Raw genomic sequence first — 28000 nt, 5'->3', positions numbered from 1 at the left:
TGTAACTTTGTAGGTCTTTTTTTATGCTCAAACAGCAACATTACATACTAACTAAAAAAATGACAAAGCACAATAGGACCCCTTTAAATGTAAAATGTTTTTTTTCTCTGTTTTGCAATAGTGAAAGACGGCTTCCCTTATTGATCACGTCTCAGGTAGATTGCATATTTTCTTGCACAGCTGGATGTTGGACTGCTTAAAAATAATCATGTTGTTTGTATTTGCCAAACCTGAATCACTGAAGTAAAAACTGTACTTTAGCTGTATTGTGAGCGAGCGATACTTCGTGAAGGGGCAAGAAATGGGCCAAGAGAGGTCACTTATGGGACCCATGAAACAAAACCAATAACCAGGACTGTCTTAGCCAGGACGGTTGGCAACCCTAGCCTTATCCCATCTGTTCTGGCATCCTGGCACACAGCAGCGGTCTACCATGTTGAAAAAGTAAGATTTCTAAGGTCTAAACAGTCTGGTTTTAAATTATTGTTCAACTACTGTCGAAACCAATGCTACAGTCACTCTAGTGCTCTCCTGATTGAGAGCAGAAGCTAAACGCTTAAGTGCCTGTGCTGAATATGATTACACATCGCTCCAGTAGTTATTAAGCCAATTTGACATTACACAGTTTACACAAAACTTGACAGTTTTCTTCTCATTCTTAACAATCCTTGCTCATCTTCCATTTGATCATTTTTGAGCTTGCTGCTACAGACACAAAGAAAATGCATGCAAGATCTGAAGTAAAAACTGAGTTTCCGCCAAGATACACCTTTGAAACAGTGTTCTTTTTCCAAACGTTTTATTTTAACTTATTTAATGTAACACAAATATTATGTTAATCAGTTTTATGAAAAAAAATTGGATTTCTCTATCTTGTTAAATTGACTAATTGTTTCCAGTGTCGACTAGCTGGAGCTGTACCGTTTAGTCAACTAGACCCACACATCCCTAGTGAATACCTTCACGAGTCTGCAGCTGCAGCAATGCTGATATGAAGCTCAAGCTTGAGGTGTGAAACAGGCCCGAGTCTTTAAATGACGTTTCAAGCTTGAGTGATACATGAAAGTCTTTTCACACTGAAGACACTTGTAAGGCCTCTCTCCAGTGTGAACTCTCATGTGAATCTTAAGGTTTCCTTTGTACAGGAAACTCTTTCCACACTGAGGGCAGATGAATGGCTTCTCTCCACTGTGAACTCTCTTGTGATTCTCAAGGTTTGGTTTGTTTGCGCAAGTCTTTCCACAGTGATCGCACATGAAAGGCTTCTCTCCAGCGTGAGTTTTTACATGATTCTTCAGGCATTTGCTGTCTTTAAAACTCCTTCTACATTGATGACATATAAAAGTCCCCTCTCTTGTGTAAATCTTAATGTGATTGTTAAGGTTTTCTGTAAATCTCATAGTATGAGTTTGCATGTGGACATTAAGGTTTTTTTTTTGTTTAAAACTCTTTCCACACTGATCGCATGTGAATGGCTTTTCTCCAGTGTGAACTCTCATGTGGGTCTTAAGATTTCCTTTTTGTGAGAAACTCTTCCCACACTGTTTGCAGGTGTGTGGGCATCGTCTAGTGTGAAGACTCATGTGGATATTAAGGTGTTTTTTCTGTGTAAAACACTTTCCACACTGAGAGCAGGTGAAAGGTCTCTCTCCAGTGTGAAGACTCACATGGGTGTTGAGATGTGTTTTGTCAGAGAATCTCTTTCCACACTGTTGGCAGGCGAAAGGCTTCACTCCAGTGTGAATGTTCATGTGCCTGTCAAGGGTTTGTTTGAGACTGAAACTTCTTCCACACTGTTTGCAAGTGAAAGGCTTTACTCCGGTGTGAATTTTGAGGTGCCTCTTAAGGGCTTGTTTGTGATTGAAACTTCTTCCACACTGTTGGCAAGTGAAAGGGCTCTTTCCAGTTTGCTCTTTCATTTGGCCTTTGTTTTGTGAGGATGTTTTTTCAATGTTTGAGTCACTAAAATATTTTTCTCCAGTCATGAACTGATGAGGTTTCTCACATTGATATTCTTCTTCCATATCATTGAGCTCTTGAATCTCCTCTTTCAATGGCATCAGGTCTAAAGCAGAAAGAAACAAACATAATTCAACCCTGGTTTAATGGCACATAGCAACAAACAAAAAAAAAACATTTATGCATGTAAAGCATCAAACAACCACGTCTGCCAGATCCTATACCCACAAAGTTACTGTGACCTGTAGTTTCAGAACCTTTATGTCAATATTGTGAGCTCTTTGGTTTCTTTAGGACATATCCCAAATTCTTTCAAGCTGCCAGTTTTCAAGACCCTCAGAAAGCAAAACAAAACATAACAATAAAAGAACTGCTTTGGAACTGGAACTACAAGATTTAACAAGCACAGAGTAAATGAAGTTGAGAAGATGATTAAGGGTGCTCTCACACTAGCACTAGCACTTTTGGTGCACACCCGTGCACGATTGACGTCAGAGTTTGGTTCGTTACAATGATGTGAACGCTGTCACCCGGGAACTGTACCGGAGTCCGCTTAGAAAGGGTGATTTGGGGTACGGTTCGTGTGAACTCCGGTACGGTTTCACTGCTGATGTGAACGCAATTGTACCAAAAACGCGGAAGTGAACCGCTATTAATGACATGTAATTTGATAAAAATGTGTGTGTTTCACTCACTTTCCTGAAAAGCGTGACTGACGCACTACAACAGAGAGCTGTACATCTCATTTCTGTTTACTTTCAGCATTCTTTCAAGCATTTGTAGTACATTTGTAAGACAGACGTAAGTGCCGTTTTGTACCAAAGCTTTGTAAACGATTAAAAAAAGTAAATATATGAAAGTAATGTTATGCAGTTGCTGTCTTCTCCTGCGCCGTCATTACTAGGCATAGGGGTAAATAGCTGGTGTCTTGATGACGCAAGCTAACCGTGGTTGGGACCCAAATAAAACGTGATCAGCTGGTCTCCAGATAACCTTTCTATTACGCACAACATGTATTGTCTTTGTTAAGATGTATCCAATAGCCTATCTGGGAAATATACTTGAATTCATAAAGCATTTCAAATGATGGATGAATTATGGAATTAATTATTATATTTGTAGATATATAAAATATTTGTCATCAAGATGACAAAACAAAATAGTTTGCTTAGCAAATGGTGATCATTGTGAATGACATGTTTGTAAATGACTGAGAATGAGTATTGTGACAATGAACATTTAAACAAGCATTTGTTCTGTAACAGTCAACTTCCAGCAGACAGACATGGAGGAAAAAGTTATAAATCTACTTTCATTGGAGTATGCTGTGGAGTTCAGCCAGTTTGACAACACCACGCTGAACGCCCTGTTCTGGATCGGGGCTAGTTACCATTGCCCTGTTGACTACACCCAATCCAGAACACAGCCAGACCCAAAGCACAGAGCCCACCATCACCCTGCTGTGCAGAGCCAAAGCTAAACCATCGTTGACGGAGCGCCAAAGTCCACTGCAACCGATAAGACAATGCCAAATAGTACTAGGTTGCAAGTGACATCAGACCAAGTGCAAGAGTCAGCTACAGCGATCGCCACAAGGGAGAGGGCTGTGGACAGCAAAAGTGCCTCCGGCTCCACTACAGATTTCCAGATCCCCGCCTCGGTTGCTGGAACCATCTGCTCTGCCTTGTCCCTCCGGTTCCTCCCAGCCGCACTGGCTCATTGGCTCTTCGTCTCTGCCTAGGGCTCCACATCCAACTGCACTGCCACCATCTGTCGGCCCCTGGAGTTGTTGGCCCTTCCTCCACTATGGCTCCTCCCTCCGTCGGCTCCACCATAAGCCACCATCAGGGCTGTGGCCTGGGTCAAGCCTGGCTCCTTCAGCTTTATCTTGACTTCTCCCTCCATCAGCTCCACCCTTGACTTGTTTTGTCATCCTCCTCCCGAGTGTCTCGGACAGTTTGCTAAACAAATGGTGATCATTGTGAATGACATGTTTGTAAATGACTGAGAATGACACTTGTGACAAATGAGCATTTAAACTAGCATTTGATCTGTAACAGTAACAGTCAACTTACAGCAGACAGACATGGAGGAAAAAGTTATAAATCTACTTTCATTGGAGTATGCTGTGGAGTTGCCAGTTTGGGGCTAGTTGACATTGCCCTGTTGACCTCCCAGACACCACTGGACTGTGTTGGAGGGAGGCAATCATCCTGTGTCTAGAGAGCATCTACACCCAATCCAGAACACAGCCAGACCCAAAGCATAGAGCCCACCATCACCCTGCTGTGCAGAGCCAAAGCTCGAGCCCATCGTTGACAGAGAGCCAAAGCCCACTGCAACCAATAAGCCAATGCCAAATAGTGCTACATAGCTGAAGATCGCTGTGGAGCCGGAGCTTCTAGTGACATCAGACCAAGTGCAAGAGTCAGCTACAGCGATCGCCACAAGGGAGAGGGCTGTGGACAGCAAAAGTGCCTCCGGCTCCACTACAGATTTCCGGATCCCCGCCTCGGTTGCTGGAACCATCTGCTCTTCCTTGGCCCTCCGGTTCCTCCCAGCCGTCCTGGCTAATTGGCTCTCCGTCTCTGCCTAGGGCTCCACATCCACCTGCACTGCCACCGTTTGCCGGCCCCTGGAGTTGTTGGCCCTTCCTCCGTCGGCTCCACCATAGGCCACCATCAGGGCTGTGGCCTGGGTCAAGCATGACTCCTCTAGCTTTCTCCTGACTTCTCCCTCCATGAGCTCCACCCTGGACTTGTGTTGTCATCCTCCTCCCGGGTGTCTTTTTCCCCCAGAGCCTCCACCTGTCTGGTCTGCCTGTCTTCCTGCCAGCCCTTCGCCAATCCCATCACCAACTCAGGTGCTGTCCATTTCTTCTGATCGTCTTTGAGATGGTTCTACATCTTCATTTGAGTCCAGCTGTGTTTGATTAAACTGATTGGACTTGATTAGGAAAGCCACACACCTGTCTATATAAGAACTTATAGCTCACAGTGAATGTCAGAGCAAATGAGAATCATGAGGTCAAAAGGAACTGCCTAAAGAGCTCAGAGACAATTGTGGCAAGGCACAGATCTGGCCACGGTTACAAAAAAAAATCCTGCTGCACTTAAGGTTCCTAATGGCACAATGGCCTCCATAATCCTTAAATGGAAGACATTTGGGACAATCAAGTCTTATTATTAGAGCTGGCAGTCTGGCCAAACTGAGCTATCGGGGGAGAAGAGCCTTGGTGGGAGAGGTAAAGAAGAACCCACAGATCACTGTGGCTGAGCTCCAGAGATGCAGTCGGGAGGTGAGAGAAAGTTGTAGAAAGTCAACCATCACTGCAGCCCTCCACCAGTCGGGGCATTATGGCAGAGTGGCCCGACGGAAGCCTCTCCTGCAAGACATATGAAAGCCCCCATGGAAAAAAAGCGGTATGTGTGTAGAAAACCAGGCACTGCTCATCACCTGTCCAATACAGTCCCAAGAGTGAAGCATGGTGTTGGCAGCATCATGCCGTGGGGGTGTTTTTCAGCTGCAGGGACAGGACGACTGGTTGCAATCAAGGGAAAGATGAATGCGGCCAAGTACAGGGATATCCAGACCAAAAACCTTCTCCAGAGTGCTCAAGACCTCAAACTGGGCAGAAGGTTCACCTTCCAACAAAACAATGACCTTATAGGATTAGTTCAACCAATAATCAAAATTATGTAATTAATAACTCACAAGTGGAGCACGTTTCACGCCAGAGTTAGGACCCCGCCCTGCCACTGGTGCTATGGGCGGGTGTGCCTAGGAGGTACGGTCAGTGGAAGGTACGGTTTTAACCAGGGCGACACACCGTGTCTGGCACATGCGTGCATGAGACGGGGCCCTCCCAGGAAGGAGTCGAAGGTGACCAGGGATGAGGCGCTTTTCCCGGCCTACCCCGGAGCCTTGGGGAGGGTGGATGTCTGGCCAAAGCCCGCATTTCAGACGTAGTCGTTTTTTTCCCCCTGAATTCCTCCAGGCTGAAGTGATACCCTCCTGTCCTTCCCTCAGAAGAGCAAGCTGTCCAGCAGTTAACCCTGCCTCCTCAGCACTGTCTGAAAGAGTCTTCTCCACAGTCAGTTATCAGAGATCGCAGATTCTCCTGAGAAAGTCAACACGCTCATTTTCCTAAACAAAAGCTTTGGTTTAAGGGGTGGGCCAAATAATACAGGAGAGATAACATCATTATTTAACCTGTTAACCTGAACCTCAAAACCTGCATCCTCAACACCCCTGAACTCGCACGCATTTATTTTACGAATAGATTAACCCTAAATCAGGCAATGTGACCCACGAGTCACACTTTTTATTGTATTTTTTGGGGTTAAGAACAATTTTTTTATTAAATCCTTTTATCATGTATCAATGCCTGGCCTGTCTCAAGTATGTTGGTCACATGATTTGCTTCAAGTTTTCAGTGATCTACTAGTCAGCCTGATCTAAATCCAACATGGCTGTCAGTGGTGGAGAACATTCATATTTTGAAGTAGATAATTATATATTAAACTTACTTTTCTTTTGGGAAAAAAAAAAAAATTACATCACTGCTTTAATTTTGAACATTGTCTTAGGGTGCTGAAGAAAAAGATAGAGTCATATCTTGTTTATCTTGTTATTTAGCACGTTTTGAAACGTATGCAACTCCTGAGTCACGTTGCCTGTTTAGGTTATAAAAAAGATAATAGAGTATATTGAGAATACACGTAACATTACACTAAATTTAAATTGTTGTAATTTAAGCATGTTTTGGAATATAGACATAAGTTTGGTCTTGTTTTTTTTTTTTTTAAAAGAAAAAATAACTTCAAAAAATTATTCCATTTACTATAACTCAAATGTACTTGAAATATTTTATATAAAATATATACATTTCAGTCTCAATATCAAAAAAACAGTCGGCAGTTGGGACCTTGAGACTCTTTCCGATGATATGTGTTTTGTTAAGATTAGAAAAGTTTTTTTTCTATAAAGTAGTTCAAATAAATTGTGTAATACAAAACCTGACACCACCCACTAGGTGAGGAGCTTGCTAAAATAAATTGACTATACCCTTAATAAGACAAACGTTTTCAATTGATTTTATTGTGTAATCTTTGAACTGGTGTGTTCAGTTTTCTGTGCTCATAACTTAACACTTCGCATGTTTAAAGGGGGGGTGAAATGCTATTTCATGCATACTGAGTTATTTACACTATTAAAGAGTTGGATTCCCATGCTAAACATGGACAAAGTTTCAAAAATGAAGTTGTACGTTTGAAGGAGTATTTTTGTTCCAAAAATACCTCTTCCGGTTTCGGAAAGTTTTTTTCGAGTATGGCTCTGTGTGACGTGACGTTAGATGGAGCAGAATTTCCTTATATGGGTCCTGAGGGCACTTCTCCCGGAAGAGCGTGTGCTCCCGTAGAGCAGAGCAGAGACATTCACTGATCAGAGCGAGAGGTCGCGAAAAGTCACAAAAGAAGTGTGTTTTTGGTTGCCAGGGCAAGACAACCCTGCACAGATTACCAAAAAAAAAAAAAAAAACAGCATTAAGGGACCAGTTGATGGAGTTTATTTTTACAGAGCATCAACGGAGAGTGTTTGTGTTTGTTCCCTGCATTTCGAAGATGCTTGTTTTACAAACAAGGCCCAGTTTGACGATGGATTTGCACATCGTTTATTTCTTAAGGATAATGCAGTGCCAACAAAAAAGGGTCACGATCGTGTGTTGGAACCGCAGGCGGTGAGTAAAACTGCTTCAAATATCTCTGTGTTGTTAACTTAGCTATCAGCGCGTAAGCACATCAAGTAAACAACATGCGATGTTGTCATCAAACTGCACTTTCCACATGTACAGCTTAAAAAAAAAAAAAAAAGACGACATAAAGTGGAACTTAGTCATTTTCCAAAACCGCTAAAGCAAATATATACAGTTTCAGGTCATACCACATAAGCCCCTTTCACACTGCACGTCGGACCCGCAATATTCCCATAACATTGCCTGGCCGCCTTCTGTGTGAAAGCAACCACGTCCCGGAATTGATTACCGAATCGAACCCGGGTCGGGGACATAGTAACATTGTGGTAATCGATCCGGAACGAGCGCTGTGTGAACAAAAGCCAGATCTAATTCCGTATCGAAGTGATGACGCGCGACTCTTTTACTGGCTGTTTTGAAGGAAGATCAACATTCGCGACGAAAACATATGTGCAAACTGTAATGAAGCAGAGATCAGTTATTTCCTCACTTTCCATGCTGACGCAGAGATCGTTTGCTTGCTTCAGTTAAAGTATAATGTGCCAAGCGTTGTCGACTCGTACATTACACGTCACGCGCTGATGTCTCGTGTCGTTACGGGATCTTCAAGGGTTGTGTGTGAAAGCACGCACATATACCGGGTCATCACTGGCAGTGTGAAAGTGCCAAATCTAGCGACCAGGAAACAATTACAGGAACGCTTTACCCCTGTATTTGCCGGAATGGCAGTGTGAAAAAAAAAAAAGCTTACTGGCGCTCGTGATTCTTTAGCTCCGCCCACACATCACGCCTCCAGCCGGTCGTGTTTTTCCGGGAAAAATCGGTACAGTCTATCTTTCTCTTATGAATATAATAAAACTAAAGCCTTTTTGGAGTTATGAAGGATGCAGTACTACTATATAGGTACTCAAGATTAACAGGATATTAAATGAAAACGAGCATTTCACCCCCCCTTTAAAGAACAGGAGCAATGTCCAAAATGTTTTGGCTTAGTACTTCTAGAAAGTAGCACTGAATAAAAGTTGATTTGTGAATGAATACAGTGTTTTTGTCTATTTTCTATTAGAATTGAATGTTTTTGTATTGGTTTGCATTGCATGTATGTAATGAATGTATTTACTATAAATCCCCATTAATGACATTATTATTAGATTTCATAAGGTGTATTTTTCACACCACAGATGAGGTTTACAAGATTAGTTCTGTATGTATTTATTGTATTATGTATTCAAGGTAATGGTCGGAGCACATCAAGACCCGGACTAAAGGTGAGATGTGTAAATATTAAAAATAAAGGTGTACATGGTATTTCGGTCGTTAGGATGTTCTAACAATGTTTCATTTCCATTCCACATTTATTTGGTATGCCACTGCAACAAATATGGTTGGGTCCAGTTACACAGTCAGGACATATCTGTGTTAGCTGTCTGGTCCGTTTAATCAAGTGAAATTAACTATCCCTTAAAGTTTAGCTCAAGAGAGCTGAATAATTACAAACAAAATTCTGTATAAGCTTTTCTAATTTAATGTGTACATGTCATTTATTTCTGCAGAGCTGGACTTTTTATTATGGATCAATTGACTGAGTTTATCTTTGAGAATGAAAACCAACCTGTTTGTTCCTCACTTTCTTCTTGTTTCAGACTGAATACTTCTTCAATCTTCACATCTCCAATCTCCTCCTTAATGAACGCCATCTTTGTTTGTTCCTCAGAATCTTCTTGTTTGACTCTGAATGGTTCTTCAGTGACGACTTCAGTCTCCTCCTTAATAAATGCCATCTTTATAATAGTGTGTCACCTGGATCTCAACTTCAGTTTTCTGTGACATTTAAGATGAGAATAAATAACAGGAAAAAAAAAAACATAAAAACTAAACCATCTCAATCAGCTCCCTAGTTCAGTAGACTGCGCACTGATAAGGGAGTCAGTCAAAGTGGGAGTAAATGGCATGATAATTATAAAATAAACTAGCACAATAAATAAACTATCACAGATATTCTAGAAAGTACATTATTATAATTTATATCGCTGGTATTTGTAGATAACGTGTATTATATCATATTTTAGTTAGTGAGCTTGTTTAATACTGGTTTCTAAGAGTTATCTTCTCATGTTTATGTTTTGTTGTGTTTACGTTGAGCGGATCGTCAGCGCGCGCGAGTCAAATGATTCGAATCACTGAATCAGTGCGAGAAGCAATTGATTCAATACTTAGAGATTCAAAAGTTCCGTTTCTCCATCACTTGCTCATCAATTCGTGTTTAAGGCAAACTAATTCACGATTGAGGAAGCAAAGTGGGGCGCACTCTCCTGTTGCAGATGTGTGGATTAGTTTTAATCACTGATCTATACGTTATATCTCTATTACAGATCAATGGATTTTATCCCAGACATTAGCGCTCATTAATGTTAAATAAAGCGCTACAGTATGACATTAAACAATAATTAATTTGACATCGCTTATTAAACACTATGAAATGGCTCCAATGGGTTGAATCGATTTAAAACACTTCACTTTAAATGGCTAAAAACACAAACCTTTCTCCAGTCGAATCACAGCGTGGCGCGGTTTTATGACGTCATACCACCAGAGCAAAATAAAAGTCCTCATCATTGCATAAACGTATAAGAAAAAAGTTGTGGCATAGTATATATATATATATATATATATAAAACCACCAATGAAAGGTATAAGGCTGTGTGAGATTCTGTCTGAAAGGCAAAAAAGAATAACTATAAATATATGAGGTTTTTAACCAAATGTAACCTTTATTAGGGCAACAGACACATACTACTTAATAATTGTTGCATGCTTTAATGTTAGTACCGGTATTTACTGTGTGCAGAATTTGAAAATTAAAGATTGGCTTCTATAAACATTCTGCCAAGATGAAATGTATTCTCATATTTCAATATGCATTTAAAATTTTATATTTAAATGCCCTCCTCTGGTGAATTGTCTACTACACTGCTGAAATACGTTTAGCATATTTTGCAATGATTCAACATTTTTTAATAAACTGATTATTCTGTGCAGCAGCAAAACCATCCCTTTTACTGAAAAATCAAACTCGGGTCGTCCAGGTCACCGAACACAGTGTGAAAGCACCCTAAGATGTCCTCTGTCTATAATTTTACTTCAATACTCGATTTCTGGGATTATAGCGGATTATGTTTCTATGTTTTTTTTTTTTTTAAATAGTTTATATATTTGAACTTGAAAGTGCATGTCTACAGGCAATAAATAACCAATCAATTTAAAAACGTACCTCACGTTAATAGTATTGTCAGCACTTGTCATTATTGGAAGCATCCATGTATGGTTCAAATACAGATCCCTGCCATTTGGAGAAGAGCCACTGCCATTCATGCCAGATTGTATCTGCCCAAGAAGGTTACTTACTTACTGGCACAGATGACTTGTCTTTTGATTAAAGTTAATAATAGAGAGTCTTTGAAACTGGAGGACATGCGTGCAAAGAAAGTCGCTAGGATTTTCTAGGTGTGTCTAATAAGCCAATGAGTTTCATTGGATTGAAGTTATTGCTTCTTTTTACATTATGGATTACTAGGGTATGTAAGCTAGCGGAACGGAAATGCTGTACAATGTTGCTAGTTAGCTAACGCCAACATAATCTCCCTAGTCTCTTTTTATGGATGTATGGATCTCATATACCTGTCAACACTCCCATTTTTCCAGAGTCTCACGTATTTCACACCAATCTCTCGCCCCCCTCCCATTTTGTTATTTCTCCTGGGAAACCCCCGTAATTTGTATGGCCCTACCTCGTTATATGAATAATCACATCAATACATTATTCCAAGGTTGTCCAGTTGCCAGATCTTGTATGAAACGCATCCTACTCACACAATAGATACGTCAAACAATTTTGAACCCATTTGTGACCTCAACCTGGCAACCTAAAGCTCTTTCGCATATATACGCAGGTAGAGGGGGGATTTTAATCAAGCGTCACTAAAAATAGCATTAGAAAACTCAGGTGGTGCTACGGTGAACAAACCTAAATACAGCTGCAAATATAACAGCTAGTCGGAGGTTTTAATTTCTTATCATGAAGCAGCATCGACATTTCCCACACTTTTGTGGGATGACGTAATGCAGCACAATAAATCCGGCACAATCGCGCTGTGGAGGCAGAAAGGGGCACACCTGCGATTTCAAACTTTATCACTAAAGGACGGACGGAGGCAGAAACCATATTACAGAGTGAACTAAAATGGCTATGCTTCCTGCAAAAAAAAAAAAAACATTTCATTTTCAACATTTCATTTTTGCAACGTTTTACATTTTACATTATTTTCAAAATTCACATAAATTTTAATTATGGTGAAAAATGTGATCATTTCATAGTTAAGTGGAAGATTGCTGCCATCTAATGGAAAACTAAATCTTTTGAAAGGGCTCAGTAAAAAAATCTGTGCATGATTGTAGGCCTAATCACTCCTGTTATTTGTATTTAGGCTGTAATGTGGCTTAGGTGTTATTTAGTATAATTTAACCATCCATATAGAAGCCTATAGAACCCCCTTCCTCAAATCTTACCCTGGAGGTCCAGTGCACTGCAGAGTTTAGCTCCAACCTTTATTAAAGTCACCTGTCTGCCATTTTCGAATGATCCCAAAGACATTGATTGACACTGATTAGCATGCTCAGGTGTGTTTGATTAAGGTTAGCGCTAAACTCTGCAGGAAAGTGGATCTCGAGGTCCAGATTGGAGGATCCCTGCTATAGAACATAAATAAATAAATTCATGAACACAATTACTTCTCATCTGTATTTGTTCTCATGTGTAAGTCGCTTTGGTTTAAAGCGTCTGCTAAATGATTAAATGTAAATTACTGTGTGCAATGGGCTGTTGAGGGGCCCCATAAAAAATATTGCCTAGGCTGGCCGTCTATTAATGCTAGTTTTACAATGTGTTAGCCTTTTGACAGAAACTGAAACAAAACACCATCATCTTTTTTTTTTTTTATCTATTATCATCGCCATCTTTGACCACTTCTTTTTCTTCTTATTATTTTGTAGGTGCCATGCTATGATGAGAAAAGTCTTGAGGTTGTGACCAAACTTACAGTACTGACATGCGTAATGAAAGGAAAGCACCATTCATTCATCACCAAACTAAGAGCTTGTCAGCCTTATGTTCAGGATGTGGGTTGCATATGACACCTTTATCAACTTGTCAGTGGCTGTGGCATGAAGGCCATCAAGGCTCCAGTGGAGGATGTTAAATACATGAAGTACTGTACCACATGTTTCACATGCACCACTGTGTTTACTTTTAATGTAAAATTTGTTATAATAGGGGTGAATAAAAAAGAAACATGAATAAAACAAACATCATTCTGAGCTTAAAACAATAAATCTTGGTTTTGTCTCTTTTTCCAAGACTTCTCATGACAGAAGTGCAGGAATCACTTGGTATATTAGAGGGAAAACCCAAGAATCTGATCGTTGCATGTAATCAACAAGCACTGTTGCAGAATAATACCACACTGCTGGAAAACTCATCATGCGGAGATCAGATGTCTTAACCAGGATCTTTTTCAACTCATATGTGACCAGAAACCACATCTGAGCACATTTAACATAGAAATGTTCCAGGATGCAGATTTGCAACAGTGACTGAAGAAACGTACTCCTATTGTGTAGAAATATATATGGTGCTTCAATCATTGTCATTGTTAGATATTTTAATGTTACAATGTTGCATTCACAGATTCCTTATTCTGTTTTTGCCAAGAGGTATTTCAGAAGAAACTGAATTTAAAGACCTCCTGCTGCTGGCCTTAAAATGCTCATTTGGTTTTGGAAAGGCTTACATTTGTTTTACAGTGACATTGTTGATATCAGTTTGAATGTAATCCATGTAAATATTGTTAGAGTATAAAGTTTGGAATATTTTTTGGCTATTAATGAAATTAAATATTACATTTGAAACATCTTAACAAAATGATGTCCCTCCCTCTTCTCCTTCCCTTCCTCCTTACTCTAATGGGACGCCAGACTCCCAAATATTAGACAGGACACAACAAATAACCCCAATCTTGTCAATCATTGCTAGTGCCTCACCTGGTTTTGTTGCCATGTGCTCTATGGGCATAGCCCTGCTTTGCAGAATCTGATATTTTCTTCTGACTAAACCAATGACTCTCTCAACATGAATACGCAAATTCGCCATTTTTCTAGTTTTTGCCACCTCATACAATGACAGCTGTTTTCTTCCATTGGTAAATGCAGGTATCTGTAGTGAAGCAAAGTAAAATCCCACACTTTCACCAATATTGAACCCACGGTCTGCTAGAACACTATCTCCAGGCAACAGGTTTTTTAGGAGGCCACTCTCTATTGTGATCTGTTTATAGCCGACTCTCCCTCCCCAGGCACAAGATATGTAAGTGACATAGCCTTGGGGTGCAACACCAAGCAGAAATATTACAGTATGGTGAAGCTTGTAATTTGACCACGTTTGAGCTTGGGCTAGTAAATTAGAGGGCTTCTCAATAAAAACTTTGAAACAATCAACTATCACAACATCTTTACATCCAAATGCCTGTCTGAATGCCATTGGCATTGTAGCTTGAAGTACATGCCGCTCTGGCCACTCAATTTGAAGCCCTGTGTAAAACTTTGTCTTGTCTTCATTTTTTTCAAAGGACTCCTGGTTGAACTGTGCGTCCAGTGCTTTGGTCCAAAGATCTCCCAGCTCTGTTGTGTTCTGTCCAGGACATCCTCCATCTTCTCAATGTCATCCATCGTTAGTTCAGTCTGGCATCCTGCATCTGCATAGTCTGCAATATAGCAGTCGGGAGCATAATTAGTTACAGGTGAAACTCAAAATTAGAATATTGTGCAAAAGTTAATTTATTTCGGTAATTAAACACAAGAGGCGAAGCCTTTTTCACAATATTCTAAATTTGAATTCAGGGTTTCATAAACTGTAAGCCGTAATCATCTCAATTATAACAGTTATCAGCATGAAAAATCTCACTTTGCATTTTAAGTTGAATTAATGAAATAAATTAACTTTTGCACAGTATCCTAATTTCTCGAGTTTCACCTGAAATTCATGAATATGTATTATGTGCATTTATGTGAAGTTATCTTTTGGACAACCTTTTCACAAACATGCAAGTTCTCTGGTCCAGTTACACAGGGTGATTTTCTGACAATCACATTTGTAACACTTAATAATAATGCTAGTTACACATCTTAGTACAATAATTTACCTTGATCATTTAATGTCCCATTCCCGCTGATGTCCTTTAACTGTGAGTTGTCAGCTGACTGCTTCGGTTCGGAGCGTAAAAGTGACTTTGTGCTTCTTTGTGATGGCACAATCAAGCGACATTCACTTGCAGAACGCAAGCTTCTAGAGGCACATAAGTCTGAAGTAACGAATTTAGGTAAATGGGTGCAGAGCCAGTGGTAGTGTTGTAACTGGATGTCACGAGCGGACAGCATTATCACAAACAGATCACGTTTTTATAAGAGCTTTTTCCCAGCCACAGTGAGACTCTTGGCCAAAACAAAATGAACTACTGTCTATAGCAGTGGTTCCCAACCTTTTTTCAACTCGCGGCCCACACAACCAAACACATATGTTTGCGCGGCCCACTTCAAAAAAATTAACTGACCCCGCTATTGTTGGGTTAATAACTTAGTACTCAGAAGCTAGATTTTAAACTATATTTATTGAATAAACTAGGGCTGTGCAATATGGACAAAAAAAAAAAAAAACTATCGCGATTTTTTTGATCAATTTTGCAATTGTGCTTTTACAGTCATAAATGCATTCAGGATTAATTTGAAACATATTTCCAAAAGAAAACCAATCAGAGCTTTATCAAAAAGTTGTAACATCACTAGAACAGACATAAGTCAAAATTATCACTATAGTGAAGATGTAAAAAAAATGTATAGACTTGTGGCAAAAAAAACAAAAAAAAAACTTTTTTTTCTTTTTTGCCATGCATTCTTCATAGAGCTCATTAATTGTAGCGGTGCCTCAGGTGTTTGCAGTGTGTATACAGTATGTGTATGCGGTCAGCAGTGAGAGCGCATAAATATAACGCGAAAGCACATTAAAATAAAGCACGAGTGCGAATCTATCTGTTCGCAGCAGATTTCCTTTGCTCTGTCACAAAACCGGTCGTGCTTGCTCAGATACACGCTGCTTTGCGAGGAGAGAGTGTGCACACTTAAAACGTGTCTCCTCTCACTTTAACTGCATCCTGTTCACTAACAAATTCACTCTATGCTCATGTGTTAGACATTAATTATTTTCGCACGTTTTTATTTCTAGCCTTTTACCGCAGTGAGAACGCTCTGATCCGTCAACACTGGCTCAGAAAAAAGGCGCATCACAGACAGTGGGTGAACCTGGAGTTAGGCATATGCGCACGCTCAAATCGTGATTTTAGGACGTTTTCTTTTAATCGCACAGCCCTAGAATGGACTGGAAATGAACAGAAAATAATTGGCGGCCCACCTGCAATACCACCCTAGTGGGCCGCGGACCACAGGTTGAAAACCACTGGTCTATAGGGTCTGTGTAATATGCCTGTGTATTTGATTTATTTATTTATAACGTAACTTTTGCATTATAATATTATTGTTATCTCTGGGGCCTGTGTAATATACCGGTGTATTTTATTTAGTTATTTGTAACGTAACTTATTATTGTTATCTCTGGGGCCTGTGTAATATACCGGTGTATTTTATTTAGTTATTTGTAACGTAACTTATTATTGTTATCTCTGGGGCCTGTGCAATATGCAATATACTAGTGCAATTCAGAATGAAAATCTACATTTTTATGGGTTTTGTGCAATTTACAATGTATATGTGTTATAGATACTGTAGATTTATGTTTTCCTTGTGTGTCTTTTTAAACTTGACTTGACTCTTTGAGCAACAACCGCACAAGAGTTCCTATGTGTGCAAGCACAAATGGCAAATAAAGTTCTTGAATCTTGAATCTTGTAAGCAAACATCAATGCCTTGAATTTTATGCGAGCAGCTATTGGAAGCCAGTGCAAACTGATAAACAGAGGTGTGACGTGTATTATTTTCTGCTCATTAAAAATTAATCTTGCTGCCGCGTTCTGAATTAATTGTAAAGGTTTGATAGAATTGGCTGGAAGACCTGCCAAGAGGGCATTGCAATAGTCCAGCCTGGACAGAACAAGAGCTTGAACAAGGTGTTGTGCAGCATGTTCCCAAAGAAAGGGCTTGATCTTCTTGATGTTGAATAAAGCAAATCTGCAGGATCGGACAGTTTTAGCAATGTGGTGTCTTCCTTGAGCTTCATCCTCTGCTCTCGTTGCAGAGATGCCTCTGATTTGGGCTTAGTTTTTTGGTAACCGAGGTTGACTGTCAGAGCCCAGTCTACCGACTCAATGTCAACCAAAGCACTAGGGCAGCCTAAAAAGTCACAATGAAGTCCATATAAGACTACTGGTAACTTAATAATCATTACTAAGTAAATCAGCATTTAATGACAACCTATATATATACAGTACAGACCAAAAGTTTGGACACACCTTCTCATTCAAAGATTTTTCTTTATTTTCATTACTATGAAAATTGTAGATTCACACTGAAGGCATCAAAACTATGAATTAACACATGTGTAATTATATATGGAATTATATACATAACAAAAAAGTGTGAAACAACTGAAAATATGTCATATTGTAGGTTCTTCAAAATAGCCACCTTCTGCTTTGCACACTCTTGGCATTCTCTTGATGAGCTTCAAGAGGTAGTCACCTGAAATGGTCTTCAACAGTCATGAAGGAGTTCCCCGAGAGATGCTTAGCACTTGTTGGCCCTTTTGCCTTCAGTCTGCGGTCCAGCTCACCCCTAAACCATCTGGATTGGGTTCAGGTCCGGTGACTGTGGAGGCCAGGTCATCTGGAGCAGCACCCCATCACTCTCCTTCTTGGTCAAATAGACCTTGATGCCTTCAGTGTGACTACAACTTTCATAGTAATGAAAATAAAGAAAACTCTTTGAATGAGAAGGTGTGTCCAAACTTTTGGTCTGTACTGTATACACACAGCCACAAAAAAAGAAGTTAGCTAGACAAAGTGGTCGCTGCAGACACAGGCATTAGCAGACTCTGCTCCTCCCGACCGCAGACATACGTTTAAAATCCACTTTTTACATTTCTCACCTTTATGAATGACAATATTTGGAACTCTGAAAAAACCCTTTCCTTTTTCGCGGTTAGAAAGATTGGACCAGCCGTAAACTGCACAAAACTTGGGCATTTTTATAGACGGCAGATCCTCACTAATTCACTTCCTGCCCTCCATCTGAATTTCGCGCGTTCGCGAAGCAGCAATGTGACATCACGTGAAACCAACCTACTGAGTGTCTTTATTTTTATTTTAACAGATAAATTAAATACAGACCAAAGATTACCTGTTAGATTTACCCAAAACGAATTATATTTTATGGTTACCCAATAGAGAGACATCAGAGCCAGCAGTATATATCAGTAGGTCTAGCAGAGGTGAGGCTGCTCTCGGCAGATACATGATCACTGAGCTCCCGCTGATCACGTGGAGCTCACCGTCTCTGAGATCAGAGAAACACATTTTTAAATAAGTGCTGTCTTTATAAATAAACCACAGATTTGAGTTTTAAACAACTACATTCTCGCCTAAAATACTATTAAAAATCCATTTCATGACACAATAACAGTCATATTTTGAAAATGATCCAAATAGATCGTTGTTTTTACCAGCACAAAGCCGAGTACCAGCCCAATGTCCCTAGTTCCTGGGTAAAGTTCCAGTGGTGGAAATGCGACTTAAGGCTAGAACTAGGAACTGAGACTAGGAACTAGAAATTAAGATAGGGAAATGTCTCTGTAAAGTGCTATCACTTGAAGAGCAATAAACGCAGACAATACTCTACAGCAGTACCATCAGGAAACAGGGAGAGTTCATTAACATTCTCCTTAGCTAGACAGGTACAGCATTCATCAACGGTTCCTCTGATCGTGACATGACAGGCTGAAAGAGCATTGCTGGGCAATAGTTCCAAACAAATATCACAGTACCGTTTTGCGTCTTTGATAAACACACAGCGTATTGTTTCCTTAATGAATGAATCAGCCTTTTGAACAAATCAGTTGAATAAATGATTCAGATTTTAAAACCTTAAAAGGATAAGTTCACTTCCAGACAACATTATTTTTCTCATATAATGAAGATATTTGAGAAAAAACATCCATAGGAATTTTCTCCATATAGTTCACTTCAATGGTGGCCAACAATTTCAGCTGTGACCTTTCCACCAGGATTATGTAATGTGTGACAGAGCGCCTCGCAGAGCTAGACCAAGCCTAGCATTTGTGGTTAAAAAGTGGAAAAGGTTTTTTTTCCAGAAAGTTACCAACCGTTTCACTAGATAAGACCATTATTCTTTGGCTGAGATTGTGTAGAGCCTTTTGAAGCTGCATTTTTTGTTTTTGCCTTTAAATGGTTGGCCATCATTGAAGTTCACTATATAGAGAAAATTCCTGGAATGGTTTCCTTAAAAAACTTGATTTCTTTGCGACTGAGGAAAGAAAGTAATGAACATCTTGGATGACAATGGGGTGGGTAAATTATCAGGAAATTTCTATTCTGGAAGTAGACTTATCCTTTAACAAAGTCAAATGTTTATTTCCTGGATGAATCAGCTGTTAATGAGCATACATGCACGTTTTATGTAAAAATGACTCAAATTCATAAGCATGTTAAACCCTCAAATCTGATGGTTTACAACATTTTTGTGATTTCAAGCTCTTTTTTTTAATGGGTAAATTACTCAGAATTGGCTCAAAAGTTTCATCAATGAGGCCCAGAGTCTGTAAGGTTTATCTTTCAATTAGAAAACATGCACCTGCCATATGAACATCCAACTAATTATTGCACTCGATAATCCCTTTATCCATTCATTTAGTAGCTTTTAGTTACTCATCTTTTTGTAAAACCACTTTCATTACAATTGTGTCTTCCTTGTGTTGACGTTAAAGTAGGCAGCTCTACAAGTTAATGAAATCTCACCAATCTTTCATATTGTTTAGATGACAAACGTCCTCCAATTTATCCAATTATTTATACAACAATCTTCTATGGTTCATCTGCCATATTCAAGTCAAGACTGACAACATTTACTTAATCATTTAAATTTAATAACGGTGCGGAGTTCATTATAATTTTTTTTATAACAAAAATGCTAAAGCATAGATAAGTGAACGATGTAAATAAAACAAGTGGTTGTGATAGTAAACAATCAGATGTAGCTAACATCCAGCTGAGGTGTGAACAGAGCATGACTTTTACACACACGTATACATTTTCTGTTGCTTTACTATTTTACAAAAAACACAAACAGGGTCCCACATTTATAAGTCCTATCATGTATTTGTTAAGTGCGATGGCAAAATATATATTTATTACACTGATCACAATTGAACTGATTTTCTTCAGAATTAATGCATATGGCTCAGTTTTGTAATTCAACTTTGAAAAACTAATTTATATCTGTCTTTTTAAAGAAACGTGTAGCTTTGCAGCAGCAACGCTGATGTGAAGCTCAAGCTTGAGGTGTGAAACAGGCGGAAGTCTTTAGATGATGTTTCAAGCTTGAGTGATACATGAAAGTCTTTTCACACTGAAGACACTTGTAAGGCCTCTCTCCAGTGTGAGCTCTTATGTGAATCTTAAGGTTTCCTTTGTACGGAAAACTCTTTCCACACTGAGGGCAGATAAATGGCTGCTCTTCAGTGTGAACTATCACATGATTCTCAAGGTTTGCTTTGTTTGTCCAAGTCTTTCCACAGTGATCGCACATGAAAGGCTTCTCTCCAGCGTGAGTTTTTACATGGTTCTTCAGGCTTATCCTGTCTTCGAAGCTCCTTTCACACTGATGACATATTAAAGCCCCCTCTCTTGTGTGAATCGTAGTGTAATGGTTAAGGTTTTTTGTAAATCTCGTATGATATTGCATGTGTATAGTAAGGGTTTTTTTGTGTGTGAAACTCTTTCCACACTGATCGCATGTGAATGGATTTTCTTTACTGTGAGTTCTCATGTGCGTCTTAAGATTTCCTTTTTGTGAGAAACTCTTCCCACACTGGCTGCAGATGTACAGGCATCGTCTAGTGTGAAGACTCACATGGGCATTAAGATTTCTTTTCTGTGTAAAACCCTTTCCACAGTGAGAGCAGGTGAAAGGTCTCTCTCCAGTGTGAAGACTCACGTGGATGTTAAGGTGCGTTCTGTCAGAGAATCTCTTTCCACACTGTTGGCAGGCGAAAGGCTTCATTCCAGTGTGAATTTTAATGTGTCTGTTAAGGCTACTTTTTTGTGTGAAACTTCCTCCACACGTTTGGCAGGTGAAAGGTTTAATTATTCTAGTTTTTTTGTTTTGTGAGGACGTCTTCCCAATCTTTAAATCTCTAATACATTTTTCTCCAGTCATGAACTGATGAGGTTTCTCATATTGATATTTTTCTTCCATATCATTGAGCTCTTGACTTTCCTCTTTCAGTGTCACCAGTCCTAAAGCGGAAAGAAACATGCAAATTAACCCCAGTTTAATAGCACAAAAGCAACAGACATTCAAATATTTACTGGCTCGCTTGTTATCGCCACAGCGCACACCTGGAAATCGTAACTGCAGAGATGGATATATTTGTGATTCACAAATCTAAAAATGTTGAGGAAATTGTAGACAGTTTGCCCGAGTCATCGGAACTGTGTACTTTGACAAGCAATGTGTTGGGCTATGCATGGGAACAAAATAGCTAATGAGCTTATGACTGTCCATTGTTGAATGACGCAGTTAGTCGCGGTGTACATGATATAAAATTATATGAAAGACATTAGGGGTCAACTGATTGATAGTTATGAATGGGAAAAAACCTATGAACTACACAGGGGACTATGGCATCGGCAATACAAACAAAGGAACATAAATAACAGCTGATATATAAACAATCAAATAAACTTTTTATCAACAGCTTTATAAATGTATACCCTTTATGTTTACATAGACCCGCCCCCCAAGCCAATGGTGTAGGAGGTGAGCGTCCATAATAATGCATCAAATTAATCACATTCATCTAGGGATGGGAACAGAAAACCGGTTCTTATTCAGAACCAGTTTTGTTCTTTGAAAAGAACCGGAACCGTGAGCAATTTCTAACGCCGCCTTCACACTGGCAGTTGAAATCAGCTCCGATATGGCTACGAAATGACCGGAACTCATTAATTTCCTATGGAGATTTGCAGGCCGCATTTGAATGGCTACAAACCGGGTCCGAACGAGTGTGGTGCGAAAAAAACGTGTCCGTTGGTCATCCGGATGTGTTCAAAATATTGAGTGCAGGGTTGTTGCAGCCCTATATACCACTTTCACATTCAGATACAGACAATATCTATCGTTCTAATCTCTCCGCCATTTTTGTTCTACTCGCTTTCAAAGCTTTTTAGCGGTGTAATACGATGTCCACTGGGGGAATATTGCGTATTACGGAGCGAATTTCAACTGCCTGTGTGAAGGCGGTGTAAGTTTCGGTTCCGAAATAGGTTCTTGTGCAACATGTGACCAAGCCCCCCCTGCGCTGTGAGCAGCCTTGCGCCGCTGTTCTGAGTATTCGGCGTTTCCCGTAAAAGATGTCACGAACCGAATAACAGACACACCTTGAAACTGTGCATTTTTCTACTGTTATTATAGTACCTAGCTTGTTTGGCTTGGCTTAACTCATCCTCCTTGGCCATCACATCCTTTTGTTCCACCAGGGAATACGCAGCCTGATCAGTTGAAGGTGGTCGGTGGTAGGGCTGTCACTTTTAGTTCGAAAATCGATTGCACAATCGATCGTGCCAACCAAAAAAAAGTTTCCAAAATGAAAATAGGGAATCGATTTTAACCAAATATGTCTACTATTAATTTTAAGAGTTAAACAATTAAAAAATGATAGATGTAACAAAACTCGCAAACAAGCAGGAAAAGAAATTAAAGAATTCCAAAAGTGCAGTATGCGTTGCGAAAGCTAGACAGAAAATACCAGACCCAGTGACGTCGAAAGCGACCTCTTATGCTGCATTCACACCAAACGAGAATAGAGCGTCTGACGCGAATGGCTTAAATGTTAAGTCAATGTAAAGACGCGTTTATGTGCATCTGGAGGTCTCGCGGCGCGGTAGACGTGAATTTGTCTCATTCGCGCATCTAGTTAAAGGACCATGAAAAGGACCATTGCAAGCTGACAGCGACCGGCTTTTGTGGTGGAAAATTTGCAGTAATACCCCCACCTTGCGCAGCTGTACCTGAGTGTCCCTGGGACATCAGTGCGGTCGGAGCGCGTCTTCTGAACAGCTGGACATATAGTGAATAAAAAACACTCTGGTCTGGACCCCGAAAATGTTGATCGACTTGTTTTCCTGTCCAATAAATTTTTAATGGCCCTAGTTTTTTTTTTTTTTTTCGCATTTCCTTATGTCTGCCTAGTGCCGTCTAGCCTAAGTGTTGGTTACATTCAAGAAAAAAAACACACATGGCCTGTTCTCAAGTCCATTTAAAGTTTAATTTTTTGAACAGTTGTTTGAAATGGATTGAATCATTATTTAACATAATCTTGGAGATTTTTGAATTGCCCAAATCATAAATGCAGCCGGGTTGAAGCCTGCAGTAATGTTTTTCTTTTATGTTATGGCAGCTGTCCCCTCTGCATATATTTTTTTCGAGAATGTTGCACTCCTGTTGCTGTTTGTTATTCTGCACGAAACTTCAATAAACACTTATGTCTTAAAAATCGAAAATGTTTTTTTTTCACAAAAGTGACAGTTCCTAGTGTGTTTAGTTGTTCCAGAGATTTAGGATTAGGTGTTCCAGAGATCCCAGCATTTGCCTACCCAGCATGAGCTCCGCAAGAGTCTTTCTCGTGCCTTCCTGCAGGGAGGTGTTGATGGCATAGCGGAATTCTGGTTCCCACTGGTCCCAGGTTTGATTTTGTTGTCTAACATAGGCAGCAATAATTGTTTTTACAGTCCGGTTTATTCTTTCTGTTAGGTTTGCTTGTGGGTGATAACTTGTTAGTTTCTGAACTAAACCTCATGTCTTGCACAGATCACCCAGGATGCTGGAGGTGAACTGGGGTGTCCGGGTCAGAAACCAGAAACTTAGGGACTCCCCAACGAGTAAAAATCTCCTCCGGGAGAATCTTCACTATTTTCTGTGTCTTGGAATCTCTAAGTGGGAACATCTTCACCCACTTCGTATTTTGACAACCACAAGGATGTAACTGTTCTGTTTCTAACTGGTGGGGAAAGGACCCATTTGATCAATCCCTAGACTGTGTCCAGGCTCAGTGACCTGGGAACTTTGTAAAAGTCCTGAAGGTTTGGTATTGCTGGGTTTATAACTCTTATTAATAAGTGTCTCCAAACTGGCTCTGTTCCCGCCGACTTTAAAGTTGCTACAGTCACTCCTCTTCTCAAGAAGCCTTCACTGGACCACACTGTTCTAAAAAAACACTTTTTGACTAGTAATTCTATTTATGAGGTTTTTCAATCTGGTTTTAAGTCTGCTCACAGCACTGAGCACAGCACTGTTAAGAGTGTTAAATGATATTTACCTCTCCACTGATTCCGGGGACTCTGTGGTTTTTATTCTTTTAGATTTATCGGCTGCTTTTGATACCATAGACCACTCCATACTATTGTCTAGATTAGAGTCTTGGGTAGGTCTAAAAGAAAACGCTCTGAAATGGTTTCAGTCATACCTATCTGACAGAACTTTTTAGTGAAACTGGGAAATGTTTTCTCTTCCCCTGCTCCTCTGACCTGTGGCGTTCCACAAGGCTCTATTTTAGCTCCCTCTCTATTCTCTCTGTACATGCTACCTCTGGGTTCTATCCTAAGAAAACATGGTGTGTCTTTTCATTTCTACGCAGATGACACTCAAATCTATCTTCCAGTTATGAAAAACAACTGAAGAAAAACAATCACTTCTCTTCTCCAATGTTTAGAGGAGGTTAAATTATGGATAGCCCAAAATTTCCTCTTCTTAAACGAGGACAACACCGAGGTAGTTGTTTTCGGTCCTAATTATAACTCTCAGTGTATAAGCCCTGAGCTTGAAAGTTTATCCATTTTCAGATACTCACGGGTGAAGAACCTAGGTATTACCATTGGTCAACACTTAAAATTTGATAGACATATCTCTTCTGTTATTGGATCCAGTTTCTATCAGCTTCGTTTCCTGTCTATAATTAAAAACTTTCTCACTTCAAAGCCCTAGAAATGGCTGTTCATGCATTTGTTACATCACGTCTAGATTACTGCAATTCTTTATATTGCGGTATATCTAAATCTCAAATTGCACGACTTCAGCTTGTCCAAAATGCTGCAGGCAGACTTCTTTTAAACTGTCGTAAACATGAACACATGACTACAATTCTAAGATCCCTTCACTGGTTGCCGATTTATAAATCCCTTCATAATGAAGCTCCTATTTATCTGAACTTCTTCAACCTTATACTCCATCAAGAAGCCTACGATCCTGTGACCAGGCTCTGTTGGTGGTCCCTCGCGTTAGGCTAAAGCGTAGAGGGGAGCGTGCATTTGCGGTGGCTGGGCCACGACTCTGGAATACCCTGCCTTTAGAGATCAGACTGGCCCCTTCCTTGTCTATTTTTAAGTCCTTGCTAAAAACTTTTTTATTTTCCTTAGTGTACTGACTACTGTGTTATGCTAAATTTTGAATTGGGTGGTTTTAAATTTTTGTCTGGTCTATTTTTCATGTATGTGTAATATTCTTGCTCTTCTTTAAAGCACCTTGGTCAGCCTGGAGGCTGTTGTAAATGCGCTAATCAAATAAAATTGAAATTGAAAATTGAATTATAATGGTTATAGTGCATGAAGTCAGCTGATATTTAACTCCTTTATTCTTCAAAGGAACTTTGAGGTACCATACCCCTTGGAGGTCTTCAAAGATGATGGGATGTTCTTTGGCTGGGTGAGAGTGGATGTCAGTAACAAGCCTAATTAGTTTTGGCACTGTATTACCTTCATATTCCTTGAGCATTCAATGATGTCATTAAAAAGTGATGCCGAGCATCGTTCACAAGTTTCTGCATGGACCTAACTAGGCCACAAAATGGGATGCTTTAAGGAAAATGCATAGCCTATAAAGGTAATAGGCTAAATATATCTGACTTAAAATAACAGATTTAAAACAGAAGCGTGTTAAGTTTAGAAAATTAGCTCAAGAGAGCTGGTTAATTAAAAAAAAATGTCATTTCTAAAATATTAGAAAAAAATTGTCTCAAGTATAATCAGTTTTAATGAAGAATTGTGAATACATAATACTTAAAAAATAAATTTTTTTATGTTTTAGCTTATCTCAAGGGCATCCAAGATGTAGGTGTCTTTGTTTCTGCAGTAGTTTACATTTTGATATTTTTAGGTCAAACTGTTCTAGTCTGTGACTCATATAATGGAGGTCTATGGTCACCACCAACATTTACACAGAGATTTCGGAAGTGTTACCTTTCACTGTGAAGATCTAAACATATTTAGATGTACAGGAAATTGCAATGGAAGATAATTTTGATATATCAACAAAAAACGTTGATTTTTTTTCACAACCATATTTATATGAACCAGAATACACAGATCAAGCACTCATGAGCGATGGAGGAAGCATCTGCTGCAGTAGCATGTCTTCAGAGATCTCTTCAAAATTGGTAGTGTTTTAGTAACAAGTGTTGTGAGATGCCAACAGAAGTGGAGAGCATATGTTGTCACGAATGGAACATAGCAATGCCACAACTACTAGACCACGACGATTGGTGGTGTATCGTGTGGTAAACAATGAGTGACGTACAAGCGCGAGAGATTGCTTTCCGCGCTTTTGCAGACTAAGCCAGAACGTGCGAACATGTCACTCAGATCAGTTGGACGTGGTTGTGTATAAGATGTAAAAACTATATAAATACTATTCGTTTTCTCACACAAACTGCTCGTTTCATGTCTTAGGTCATCAGTGTGTACTTACGATGGAGAACTGTTTAATTTGGACTCCTCTGTGCATGCTCTTTGAGGTGGTTACCTTAGACCTCCATTATATGAGTCACAGACAAGAACGGTTTGACCTAAAAATTTCTAAATGTAAACTACTGCAGAAACAAAGACACCTACACCTTGGATGACCTTGAGGTAAGCTAAAACATACCAAAATTTAATTTCAAAGATAACTAACCCTTTAAGCTTCCATGTGCATCACACATAAGTGTGATTTAAAAACGGCATCAACTACATTTCTTTCTCAAAACATAATGTGTACATGTCATTTATTTCTGCAGAGCTGGACATTTTATTAAGGATCAAATGACTGAGTTCATCTTTGAGAATAAAAACCAACCTGTTTGTTCCTCAGTTTCTTCTTGTTTCAGACTGAATACTTCTGCAGTCTTCACGTCTTCAATCTCCATGTCTTCAGTCTCCTCTTTAATAAATGCCATCTTTATAACTGTGTGTCACCTGAATCTCAGTTACTTCAGTTTTCTGTGACATTTAAGATGAGAATAAAGCTTCAGCTAAATAAATAAATGTAAATGTGAGAATAGATAACAGAAAGGAAAAAAAAATACATGAAAACTAAATGATTCAATCAGCTCCCTAGTTCAGTATTTGTAGATAACATGTATTATATAATGTTTTTGTTCAATTTGTAAGAGATATCTTCTCATATTTATGTTTTGTTGTGTTTACATTGATCGTCAGCGCGCGCCGAGTCAAGCGATTCGAATCATTGAATCATTTTGAGAAGCAATTGATTCAATTGACTCAGAGATGGGTTTAAACACTTTTTCGTTTTATTTTCCCCATCACTAGTACTCGCTCATCAATTCGTGTTTGATTAACGATAAAAGGAGCAAAGTGAGGCGCACTTTCCTGTAACAGATGTGTAGGTGCGTTTAAATCACTGATCTAACGTTACATATTTCTATTATAGATTAGTGGTTTAAATCCCTGAAATTAGCGCTTATAAATGTTAGATGAAGCGATGCAGTATTACATTAAACAATAATTAATTTTACATCGCCTATTAAAAACTATGAAATTGCTCCAACGGGTTGAATCGATTTAAACACTTCAGTTTAAATGGCTAAAAACACAAACCTTTCTTCAGTCGAATCACAGCGCGGCGCGGTTTTATGACGTCATGCCATGAGAGCAAAATAAAAGC

At 39.4% G+C, this 28000-nt stretch overlaps 1 protein-coding gene across 4 annotated transcripts; it reads right to left on the bottom strand.

Moving 5' to 3' along the window:
- LOC113046780 (gastrula zinc finger protein XlCGF8.2DB-like) lies at positions 1 to 28000 on the bottom strand. 4 transcript variants are annotated; one of them, XM_026207753.1, is made up of 3 exons: positions 27934 to 27956; positions 9327 to 9535; positions 1 to 2065 (listed from the first exon to the last, which is right to left on the bottom strand). In XM_026207753.1, the coding sequence occupies exons 2-3, from the start codon at positions 9493 to 9495 to the stop codon at positions 999 to 1001; spliced, it is 1236 nt and encodes a 411-aa protein (XP_026063538.1). In that variant the 5' UTR covers positions 9496 to 9535; positions 27934 to 27956; the 3' UTR covers positions 1 to 998. The 4 variants fall into 4 exon arrangements, with proteins under 4 accessions (XP_026063538.1, XP_026063537.1, XP_026063539.1 ...); XM_026207752.1 differs by lacking the exon at positions 27934 to 27956 and adding an exon at positions 10255 to 10317; XM_026207754.1 differs by lacking the exons at positions 1 to 2065; positions 9327 to 9535 and adding exons at positions 19910 to 21303; positions 27173 to 27315 and having other exon boundaries at positions 27934 to 28000.

The sequence above is a fragment of the Carassius auratus genome, chromosome 28 (assembly GCF_003368295.1).
Source record: "Carassius auratus strain Wakin chromosome 28, ASM336829v1, whole genome shotgun sequence".
Taxonomy (NCBI): domain Eukaryota; kingdom Metazoa; phylum Chordata; class Actinopteri; order Cypriniformes; family Cyprinidae; genus Carassius; species Carassius auratus.
Note: the sequence above shows the minus strand (reverse complement) of the source record. Positions and strands in the feature narration are given on the sequence as shown.

Coding starts and splice junctions, on each gene's coding strand:
- LOC113046780 (XM_026207753.1), bottom strand. CDS start 9,495: ATGGCATTTATTAAGGAGGAGACTGAAGTCGTCACTGAAGAACCATTC. Junction 2,066..9,326: donor AGAAAGTGAGGAACAAACAG/GTTGGTTTTCAT, acceptor TTTCTGCTTTAG/ACCTGATGCCATTGAAAGAG.